This window comes from Tetrao urogallus (assembly GCF_951394365.1).
Source record: "Tetrao urogallus genome assembly, chromosome: 1".
NCBI classification, from domain to species: Eukaryota; Metazoa; Chordata; class Aves; order Galliformes; family Phasianidae; genus Tetrao; species Tetrao urogallus.
The window spans coordinates 7,354,726-7,366,878 of NC_136813.1; the positions used below are offsets into that span (position 1 = coordinate 7,354,726).

The 12,153-nt window shown below is 43.7% G+C and overlaps 1 protein-coding gene across 1 annotated transcript; it reads right to left on the bottom strand.

Annotated features, from left to right (window-relative positions):
* Positions 1-4,116: 4,116 nt before the first annotated feature.
* On the bottom strand, positions 4,117-11,427 carry DDIAS (DNA damage induced apoptosis suppressor; the record flags this gene model as incomplete). The annotated part of the gene is made up of 4 exons (XM_079546732.1): positions 4,117-6,648; positions 8,455-8,572; positions 9,805-9,966; positions 11,315-11,427. The coding sequence occupies 4 exons, from the start codon at positions 11,425-11,427 to the stop codon at positions 4,117-4,119; spliced, it is 2,925 nt and encodes a 974-aa protein (XP_079402858.1).
* Between the last annotated feature and the right edge of the window lie 726 nt (positions 11,428-12,153).

The following is a 12,153-nucleotide window of genomic DNA, read 5'->3' on the forward strand; positions in this document are numbered from 1 at the left end:
GCCATTCTCCTTTTCCAGCAAGTTCAGAAGATAATTTTAGCTCTGATGAGTGCTATAATTAAATAACTGAGTCCCAGGCAGAGGCAGCAGGTGCCACCCATGCCACTGCTTTTTCCACCACTCATCCTGGGGGAACGTTCCCGAGGATGTGTGTGTTTGTGAGCGCACCGCAGTGTTGTTCTGCAGAGCATCTCCTGGAGCCCGGCCTGCTTCAATTCTGCTTGCTTGCTTTCTTGGCTGTTTCCTAATGTTTGTGACTGTCCCCTCTGTGCTGTGTGGCCTCACCAGCACTGCATCACAACGTAAGGACATTAATCACCCACAAAGGGCTATGGTGATGGGGAAGGGTCTGAGGGTAAGGTATATGAGGAGCAGCTGAGATCTGTGGTGCGCTCAGAGCAGAGCAGGCTGAGGGGAGGCCTGATGGCGGCTGCAGCTCCTCACAGGGAGCGGAGGGCAGCGCTGAGCTCTGCTCTGTGTGACAGCGACTGGGCCTGAGGGAACAGCATGGAGCTGTGACAGGGGAGGGCGGCTGGGGGTGAGGGAAAGGGTCTGCAGCACAGGGCGGTGGGCATGGAACAGCCTGCCCAGGGCTGTGGGCATGGAACAGCCTGTCCAGGGCTGTGGGCATGGAACAGCCCGCCCAGGGCTGTGGGCACGGCCCCGAGCTGCCGGAGCTCAGGGAGCGTTGGGACAGTGCTCTCAGACATTGGGTCTGGATATTGGGTGGTCCTGCATGGAGCCAGCAGTTGGGCTTTGTGATCCACGTGGGGCCCTCTCACCTCGGGATGTTCATTTCTCTATAAGTACTCTTACCCTTTCAGAGGATGTGATCAAGGGCTCTGGTGTCACATGAATGCAAACGGAGCGCTGGAGGGAAAAACAGCTCCTTAAGCCAACGTTCTGGGGGAAAAAAGGCCACCTAATGAAAGCAGGGAGGAGATGTGCTGCTCGTTGCTTGCTGCCTTTGAGCCTCTCTCACTCTCTGGATTCTAGAGGAATAGTTTGCAATGTGCAGTTTTCAGCATAATGAGATGCGCCGCAGCTATGTCACATCCCTTTCATTCCCCACAGCTGTTTACAAAAGAAAAACAAATAACTCAGCCTGCTGGGATGGGAGCAGCTGCAGTCACTCAGCTGTCAGTGCAGGACGGGCCTCTTTCTGCTCTGCTTTTATTCCCACTTCACTCTGTTCTGCTCCGCACATTCGGCTCTTCTGTGAATTTGCAGATTATGAGGGTTTTTTCCCCAGCTGCCTTTGATCTGAACAAAAAGACTCACCCAGATCTGCTTTGAATCCATTAATATGTTGAGTAGGCATTTTAATTTTCTGTTTCCTGGCTTGTTTCCCTTTGTCATGTAACCGAACTGACAAGTTCACGTTTGGCTTTTTAAGTCTAAAACTTTTTTCCTTTCCTGAAAAGCTATGATAATTCTTAGTGAACTTATCAAGGTGTTTTCACTTCCATAAAAGAAAAACTGCATTGCTCTCAGTGTTGATTACTACCAAATCAATCCTGGAGCACTTAATTCTTTTTGCACCGTGAACAAAATACATTTTATACCATCATCTGCAGCTTGAATTGTAGTTTAGAAGCCTGCTGAAGCCCTAAAAGCTGCATTTTGTTCGCAGCTTCCATGCCAGTGAAATCACAGCATTAAAGGAATTTCCTGGGCTGGAGCTTTTCCCACACATTTGGCTGTCTTGCAAAGACCCGCTGTCTTTTCCCCCAACAATTGTGAATTTAGCACAATGTACAGAATTCTAGCAAGAACCCTGATTGCTCAAACACCCTGAACATGTGGCCAGAAGGATGAGGAGCGGACACACTTCTTGCTGATCAAGCACAACCATTTCAGTAGAGAGAATGAGCTGCTCTCATTCAGGCCCTTGATGTCGGGTCGCTGGGATAGCACTGCCTTTGGGGAAGGGAGGTGTTGGAGGTCGCCAAACTGGGAATAGTGGCCTGTCAGAAGCATTGGACCTGTCCATTTATTTCCAAGTTCCTGTTGTCAAGTGTGGTACAGTGGGGTTGAGAAAGGAATGTATTTTGGATGACTATGATGATGAATGTATGACGCTTCATGTTTATTTGTAATGTCCTTTTTATACTTAGAAATCGCTGACATCTGTATCTCTATGTAAATAAATGTTTAATCCTTTCCAGCTGGTGTTTTAAGTGTCTGATTTGATTGATTTTTGTTAGCTTTGATCTGCAAAGTTGCTTTTAACATAGATACGAGACAAAATGATTCCCTTTAGGACATGATTTCATTCAGATCTACAATCGCTGAGGATTCTGCTCGAGTTCAGCACCCCACAGCACTCACAGCAAGGGCAAAGGTACAGCTGTCATCCATGGGAGCGATGTCCCTTGCACTAGAGCAGCAGCAAGGAATGTGTTCACAATCAGAGCGTTCGCAGCGGTGTTGGAAACACCAAAGAAATGCCCATGGCAGTCACTAGAGGGTGGTGTTCGGCAGAGGGAGCATCCATACCTGGAGTCATTGCAAACGGGCTGCTGGTCCAACTCCTGGGTTTGCATGGATGGAGGCCACGTTTGAGCTGGCTGATGTTCTTTGTCCTAGTGTTTCCCTCGGTTTGTAATGCTAGTTCTTCAGCCCTCACCTTGCTCTTTTCATGCCCACAGCTGGACTTCCCTCATAATCAGCCTTTCTTGGATGGAGAGAACCCCCACTGAGCACACCTTCCACTTTAAGCCTTCAGCCTTTTGGTCAGCATACAACGTTTGCACTCAGACTATCCTGTGGATCAGATGTCTCCCTTCTGCTCACATTTGCACTGAGAAATGAGCTGTGAAGCTTGAAGCCACCATGTGTCTTTTATTGCCTCTTCCACTGACTTTGAAGGTCTCTCCTTAGTAAATGGCCGGCATGAGTGCTGGGCCATCTGCTCTGTGTTTCACAAGGAAGCAATAAAACAGGAAAAGGTATTTGGAGAGAGAAAAGTTGCTGCAAGCTTCTAGGTAGGAACTGGAAACGCAGGAGGAATACAAAGGCTTCCAACAACAAGAGAACAACCTGCACAGGGGGAGAAATGCTCCATCTTCATGCATAGATCCTCCCTCCAGAGCACCTCTGCCCAGGGTCTGACACACTTGGGACTTTTTGGCCTCACTGGTGTGCAGCCCTCCTGCATAAAACAGAAGGCTCTGACAGCTCTGCATTCGTTTCAGCGGTATCTTAGAGACAGTTCTATCTGAAATTCTAGTCTTGATTTATGGCTTTCTAATCTTAGGGAATCAACCATGGACTTGGTATTCGCTGGGTATTTTTTCAGTTTTATTGCCTTCAGAGTTAAACATGCTGTATTTCATTTCCTCCCCTCTCTTCCCCCCCCCTCCCCCCCCCCCAGTTAAATCATATCAGCTTGTACCAAAGCTATTGCTTACCGTAATACGGGGATATATTTACCACTGAAGAAACAAAGTCATGCTGGGTGAAACATTTCATGCCAAGGCGCTGTCAGTACACAAAGCAGAAGTTCTGGCAGTGGTTTAGTGCTAGATGCATCAGATCCGGCATATCACCCCACTAAGATCAGACCCCCGTGGTAAAGTGGGTGTTTGTCCAGTTCATCACAAGCAAGCATTTAAAGAGCCAGAGATATCATATATGATGCAGGAGGCTGTAGTTTTAAGCATATAATTTATTGATTAGGATACCAATCTCTTAAAAACTCTTTCAGCGGTGCCTTCCCTGTGCTGAGTGATAGCAGTAATGCTTTCTTTCCCTTTATTTCTTCCGCATAAGATATAAATTCATTGGCCATTTCCAGACAGGCTACATTTCCTCACTCTTTCGAGGAAGAGTGGATGCCGAAAAACACCTCATCTACACGCAAACTTGAAAAAAATGAGACTCACACATTTACATAAGTCTTCACTGCATTGTTCAGAGTTAATTAACAGCAAAATAAAGTAACTGCAGAATTCTCTTTTCGTCATCTGCATTATGCAAAGCTCTGCAATAAATATCATTAATCTTAAGACATATGCCAAAAAGTATATAAACAATACAATTGTTTTCAAATAGTTCTTTCACCCAACTCAGTCCTCCCAAAACACAGTAACACAGCATAGAAATATCCTTTTTTTACTGTTTTGACTTATGGAAAATAGGGCTCTGTGCTTGGAAGAACAACTCAGGAGACCAGCCTGTTGCCCCTTCCATTGAAACCCTTGAATAATTTGCACGTGAGCTGAGATTCTTTCCTTCTGAAGAAGAACAGCTTTCCAGGACTGTGTCACTTAAAAACAAAGCCTTGGCAATACCTGCAGACACAGGAGTCGTTAGAACCATGGTTGTATTCACAGAGTTGAATCTCTCACTCCTGAAGCACACATCTTTTTCACTGTTCTCTTTGCTTCCAGAAATAGGGTTCCTGTCAGCATGCTCACAGGACAATTGTGAGTGCCAGCTAACTGGTTTTATGCTCAAAGATGCAGTTGGTTTAAATCTCTTGTTTGCAGATGGAGGGATCCACTCCTCAACACTGGCAGGTGACTGGCTGTTACAGAACTGCTGTGGAACAGAGCTCATACCTTCTATGTCTTTACTGCTGCTCAGCCTTTCACGTTTCACTCTCCTGCCAGTAAGCTGCTGTAACAGAGTGTTCTGAAAGGAAGATCTAGATCGCTTGCGTTTGGAATGGATTTTGGTGGGATTTTCAGAGGTGAATACAGTGACAGAAGGGCTGTGTTCCCCAGCAGGCCACAGTTTTTGGAGAGGTTTTGCCACAGGAGTTGACTCTGAATAAGGAACAAAGTCTTGAGCACTAAATGTATTGCAGTCTGAATCATAAAAGGAGCACGTTACTGGTGTGCTGTGCTTACGAAAAGCAAGCGGGGTTCTATGTAGGGAGGATGTCTGCTTTGAACTGTTACAGGAAACATCTCCAGGAAAAAGCACCAATTTGGGAGTTGTGACCTTTTCTGTTGAAGGATCTTCCTGTATCAAAGAGTTATTTAAGGATTCTGCAGCTTTTGCGCCCTCACCTGCATTCACATCAAAGAGATCAGCAGAAGCATTGTAGCTTCCTTCAGGGCAGCCCCCATTCCATATCACCTCTCTCTTATTTATACTTTTGAAAGCATTTTCACGTAGCTCTGACAATGGTTTTATTTCCCCTTCATGTATCCTTCTTATAACACTGGGAGTTGCTGGACCAGAGTCCCATGCCCCTGTGAATGTAAGATCTTTTATTTGGTTTGGTATACAAGAAGAATTTTCTTTATTTTCACTACCAGATAAACAGCTGTCATGTGCAGAATGCACACAGGTAGCTCTCTTGCTCCTCTGTAAACAAGTTTCTTCATGTTCAGCAGAACAATGTGGGCTGATAAAAGAACAGGCTGACTTTGAAACTTTAGCACTTGCTTCTTTGGACTGTCTGCTTCTTTTGGAAGCAGAAGTCTCAGATGTTACTTGCAGGGACTTTGATGGAGTAAGTAGATGAGAGTGAGGTATAAAGCAAGACGCTCCACATTCCTTGTCAGCTGAACATAAAACACTACTGAAAGAGTTCTGCTGTAACACCTCATCACTTAGAGGGTTTGGACTGGCCTTTAGACAAGCAAATGATATGCTCTCCCAGCTGTCTTTCTCTGCTGATGGCAAGAACCTCCCTGATGCTTCAGGTAAGGCACCAGCTACTGGGGTTTGCCTGGGATGAGACTTGTTATGATTTATACTCAACTTGCTGCTTTCAAGAAGGCCACATTTACCTACGTCAAGATTAGGTGATGTCACAAAACTCTTATATTCTATTCTGGCTAAAAATTCATTTAAGCTTTCTGAGAATGGGAGCTCATCCCAAAGCATTGAGTCTGTCTGAGATGCTCCAGTAAGATTTACACAATTAGAAGCTGAGGTATGTCTCCCATAAAAAAGCAACTTCGGGGATTTTTCTTGGCAAGAATAATTTCCACTATTAGTCTTTGGGTAAATGATTTTTGATCCAAAGTCCAAGGGATTTTCTAACAACTGGGAACTGTTTTGAAGTGAACACTCAGTCTTTGAAGAGGAAATTCTCTCTAATTTATCAGTGGCAGAGATTCTGTCAGCTTGACTAGGCTGTGAACTTAATTCATTTTCCTCTTCTTTATTCCCTTCCTTCACTGAAGAGCTGCAAAACTGTGAATCCAAAAGAGTTTGATTGTTAAGGCTTACACTGCATGATTCTACAGACACAGGCCTCCCCTCTTCTTCATGCTGTTCACTCACCAGCTTTCCCACTTCCAGAGAGGGAAAATCTTCTGCTGTTACCCAAGCAACAGATGAAGTCAGGCTGAAGGATTGCTGCCAGGACCCTAAAAAACTTTCTCTACCACTAGACTGAACAAAACAGGAGTTTCTGCTCAAAACAGACAAGCTGCTGAGTTCACTGACAGATTCATCTATCGGAGCTGAAGATGTATCAGGTAAGTATGAGCTGTTATTATTGTTCCTGAATTTCACAGACTGCAGGAGCCGACGGAAGTAGCTGATGACAGTAAAGCCAGTAACAGCAGCATTTGGCAGGAAGATCTGGCAAGCTGTAAGGTTTTTTGTACCTCTATTAATTCTGGAACAGTTTTGCAAGATGCTGCTGGCAGCAGAACATGCTCCATCTTCACTTCCAAAACCCTGAGGAAGGAAAGAAAAAAAAAAATAGTATAGTGCTTTGTTTTAAGACAGAAAAAATAATTAAGGCATGTCTTCTAAGTCAGGATTAAATGTAGGTCTCCCTTTTTAGTCAGAAATGCAGGGAAGGGAAGGCAAAACAGTCTGTCACGCAAAGCATAACTCCCTGAGAAATAAGTACTGGCAAAGGCTATAAAGGGCATCACAGTATGAGGCACTTTCCTCGCTGCAATTATGCAGAGTTCTGGAGCTAGAAAAATGACCACAAATTCTAAGGAAGAACTTCACAGAAATTTTCCTCCTCCTGGTAGGGCAGTGGGTGCTCCAGGGCTTCCTCCAGAGCAGTTCTGTGCAAGTGACAGCTGCTAATGCCTGTGCTCTTCTTTTATCTAGGAGGCACTGCACAGCACTTGAAGCAAAACATTCTGGTACCAAGAACATGACTTGGCAGCTCAGCTAGCAAAGCCAGCGTGGTATTCAATATGTGCTACCTCAACCTCTGGTATTCAAGAAACATCTAGATGTTGTACTAAGGGACAGGGTTTAGTGGGAAAATACTGGTGGTAGGTGGATGGTTGGACCAGATGATCTTGGAGGTCTTTTCCAAGCTCGGTGATTCTGTGATTCCATTAAATGGAAAAAAATTTTTTTTTTCCCCTCAGGTTTATTTGGAGCAGAGTATTTCAAAGATGCAATTCCTTATATCACCTGCTCCACTCCCCAAAGATAGTGGAGGTGGAAAATGGCATTTAAATCAGAGAAAATGATCCAGTGTTTTGAGAAGAGGATAAACCACCTTCTACCTCTCCCTCAAAGTCTGGCAATGCCAGAGAAGACGAAAGCTGTCTTCAAGTTCAGCCATCCTCCTACTCCCTGACTGCAGGGTGCTGTTAGCCAAGGACAGTTTCTAGTTGTAAAGCTTAAAAGTAAAACTTGCCTTAGAAGTCAATATAAATGAAAACAAAAGCAGTATATTATATTGTTTCTAATTTTTATCTGGGAGAGTGCAACTACATGCACAACTGAACACGATACAGAGATGTTATAGCCAAAGGCTGAACAAATGGTCTTAGCATAGGTGTTCAGGCCATGTGTGCAGATGAGTAGCAACAAGGCTACTGATGTGCAGAATTATTTCTCACATCTTTAAAGGCATCAGGCAGAGAGGCAGTGAAGGCTCCAGTAAGAAACTTAAGCCATAAGGTCTTCAAACTTCCACTGCATATGCATGCCAGGAGAAGAATCTCAGCTCAGGCTTGCAACCATTGGAGATGAAAAACACTTGTGCCAGATAGGATTTATAATATGAACAACTCTCAAGAGCACCACTTGAAGTGAACTTAAAATACAGCTCCCATGTAAATATTACTAAGAACTAATATTCCTAAGTCTGTTAAACACACGGACAAACCATAAATGCATACGCTGAGCAGCTGTACTTTATCAGCATTTTTGAAGACTTAAATCCAGAAATGTTAAAATGCTGCAAGGTGATGCGTGCATTTCCCTACATTTTAGAAACCAGGAGACAATGCAGCATGGAAAAGGTGAGGCAGTGCTTACAAAGAAATCTGTCTTATGCTTGAACTGCACGTTTTGTTTTGCTTCTTTTTTTTTTTTTTAATATCCTGATTGCAAGTTGTTACTGACAGGCACAGGAGCTGGAGTTGCAGAGTAATTCCCATACCCAGGCCCCACATTTTCTCCTCAGAACAACAACATCCCAAAAAGATGTCTTGTTTATGGCTCCAGTTGGATACAAGCTAATGAAAAACTCAATACAAGAGAGTAACGTGGATTAAAAATTACCTTCACTCCAAATATAAATCTTTTTCCAATGAAACAGGTTTCAACTGCTTGAACTAACACTGCTGGAGATGCAGCTTTGTTTGTTTCTCCTGACAGCTGATTAAAGTCTTGAATACACCTTGAGTAAAAACACACAGAGAAGTAATGCACCAGAGGAAGCCTTACATAGCAGTTCAGCTGTAGTACAGGCAGGTCTGTAGGTAGCTACTGTGTTAGCATCAACTAAACAGAATGAAACGGGCAATTGTGAGCCTAAAAACTGTTCAGTTCATTTCATCTATTGCAATGAAATGAAGTAAAACCACTTTAATGGTTTATTATACATACAACTTTTGAGTGTTCCTCGTGTGTCTCCAATTTTTGTGTCAGCACAACTGCACTAAGGGACATGGTTTAATGGGGGAATGTGGGTGACAGGTGGATGGCTGGACTGGATGATCTTGGAGGTCTTTTCCAACCTTGGTTATTCTGTGATTCTGTGATTTATGTATTACAGTGCTGTCATATATGCTGCTATTTCTTGTACATCCTTTCTGCCTACACATTTACAGAGATGGCAGCATCTATATTAAGATATGCAAATAGTTTTGGTGTTCATGGTAGTGCAGCAACCTAGCGTGGAATGGCAACCATCGGAATATTAATTATATTAATTATATTAATATCAGAATTAAAAAGTATTCATCTGTGACCAAGTGATAACAAAAGTCAGTGGGAAAGAACATACGGAAACAAGCAGTGAATCTATCTGAGTATCTTACTGCAAGTCTCAATATCAGAAAGTCTTGTAATGTGGGTGGTCAGGCTCTAAGGATAAACAGCTTTTCTTAGAAGTCCCTCATTGCATAAGGAATACCTGTTTTTTCTCTGATACAACCAGCTTTACACCTTTTTCTTAATCCAAACTGTAAACCAAATCAACAAGAAAAAAACAACAATAACAACCCTACAGCTCTATGTTTACCAGAAGAGTTTTCTTCTGAAGACTTGAGGAGAAATTATGTTTATCTCCCTGGAAAAGGCAATTTACTTTTGATGAAGGAAACTCCATATTGTCAAATTTAGGAGGCAGCACCCAAGCAAGAAGCCCAACCAATCAAACTGTGAAACCTAAGTTGTCTTCAATAGGTCAGTAGAGGATTTTTTACATAGAAGTAATCCATCTCAAAATGCTTTCAGAAGGAAACCAAACTTGAGCACTTTCTCAAGGTGACTGGTACCTGGGAAATGCTGGCAGGAAGCACTTCAGCAGCTTCTTCCTACTCACCTCCCCATCATCCATGCTCATCTTAAATGCTTTTCGGCTGCAGAATATATTAGCTATATAGCTAAAAGCAATTAATTCCTTACCTCTGCAGATTTCCTGCACTGACGCCAAAGAATGGATCTAAGCAACTTCCAAACACAGTAATGTCAAACAAATCATTTGTGTCAGCAATCTTTAGGGACAGTCTGTATCTGTAGCCTGCTTCTTCAGCTTCACCTGTGCAGCCACATTTAAGACAGTTAAACCTACCAGAAGAGAGTAAAAGAATAAAAGAAGACTGAATACATGAACTTCTGTTAGTCACTGCTGAGATAAGAACTTATCTGCAGTTGTAAGTACCAGTGAAATAATGGGTCAAATATTCCATTACAAAGTTTAGGATTTTTTTTTCTCAGTCTTTATCCTTTGAGGCATTAATATTTAATACCTAAATTCAATACTTAATTCAGTACCTAAAGGGAGCCTACAAACAGGAGGGGAGTCAACTCTTTGAAAGGGTTGATAACAGCAGGACAAGGGGAAATGATTTGAAGTTGAAGGAGGGAAGATTTAGGTTGGATGTCACAGGGAAGTTCTTTACAGAGAGAGTGGTGAGGTGCTGGAACAGCTGCACAGAGACACTGTGGATGCCCCATCTCTAGAGGTGTTCAAGGCCAGGTTGGATGGGGCCCCGAGCAACCTGGTCTAGCATTAAATGTGGAGGTTGGTGGCCCTGCCTGTAGCAGGGAGGTTGGAGATTCGTGATCCTTGAGGTCCCTTCCAACCCTGGCCATGCTGTGATTCTGTGAATATTGCCATTAGCTCATTAAGGGGCCTGTGTTACTACAGAATCCCTATAGCTTCTTTTATGGATTAAATGTTAGCCTGATGTCAATACAGAGACACAATGGGCTCAGAATGACCTCTGGGGAGTCACTATGGATTCCTTAGCATCTGTCTCTGTTTTGTCCTCTTCTGGAATTCTTTCTATAGCTTTAGTGTAAAACCTAGGTTTAAATAGATTACAAGGAAACAGCTCAGTTGCATGTTCACCTTCAGCATGTAAATCAATAGATATTCTTACTTTGCACAGCCAGCTCCTTTCATTTTGTGCTGACATTCACTGATTTATTCCTCCTCTATGCATCATTAATTTGACATAACAGCGGGGAAAAAAATGAAAGCTTGCACGTTTCTGGACACACAATAAGCAGAAGTGTTTTAGAGAACTGGACAACACATTGAACATACAGAACAAGAAATAAAAGGCAGGATTTGACTTACAGAGGCTTTCAGGTAATGCCTTCTAACCTAGGAACAGCACAGAAGAACTGAGCTGCAAAGGATGCAGTTGGAAGCTATTAACACACATCACTCACTCTCCTACACTGCCTTTCAGTATTGCATGGCACTTAACACAATGGAGTCCTGATGCATAACCATCTCCAAACTGCTGCAGGAATACAAAGAAACCCATGTAGTGCTAATTTCAGATATTTATGCTACTTATCATTGATTTCTTTGATTGCTCAATTATTGGTAACGTATTGTTCAGACCTGAGACTTCCCAGGCCTCTCTGACTGTTAAGAGGGCACACGGGATACAGGACATACCTCCTGGAGTCCAGGATCAGCCTCGACAAGCAGCTCTGACAAGCAGGGTAGATGAAGCAAGAGTTCTGGACGGAAATTACAGAGGCAGCCAAGAGTCTTCTTGCACTACTCATGTGCTCGCTGGATCACCTGAAACAGGGAAGCCAAAACGGCTCATTGAGTTCTCATGTTCTGAGATGTTAATACAGACTGCTTTTAACTGGGTTTTCCCAATGCTTTGAAAGGCAACCCTCCGGAAACAAAGATCTCTGTGAACAGCAGCCCCGTTCAGACACGTACCACCAGCCTTAACCCTTCAAAAGAGATGAAGATACATAATAAGAAGCAAACATTCAGGAAATGTATATAATGTTCCAGCTAAATCATTAGACGTTAAAAAAAAAAGAAAGAAAGGCCACATAAAGACCATAAGCCCTATAAAAGAAATGCTGCTCAGCTGTTCCCCAGGGCAGCTCTCGCTTTAATGATGCTCTTTATGATACTGGCTATGATGCAACTCCAGATACGTTCAAGACAGTGTGGCTTACATAGAAGACGACTCAGGTGTCAAACACAGTTGAGCTTCCTTTGCTTCTTACACCCTGAGATGGAGCGCAGCATTTACGCGTCCCCACGGGTTATACGACGGGATCCCTTCAGAGCCACACAGCCAACACCTCCACCTGCCACGCATCCAGCAGCGTCTGCTGCCCTCTGGCGTGCAGGACCGAACGCACGCCTACAGACTTTACGCTGCCATGTTTACTTTAGGGCTGCGTCACCGGAACGAGGGCTGCGCCGCCTCCCCGGCAGCCCTCAGGGAGGAACGGAAAGCAAAGGCCAGAATGCGAGCGCTGTGC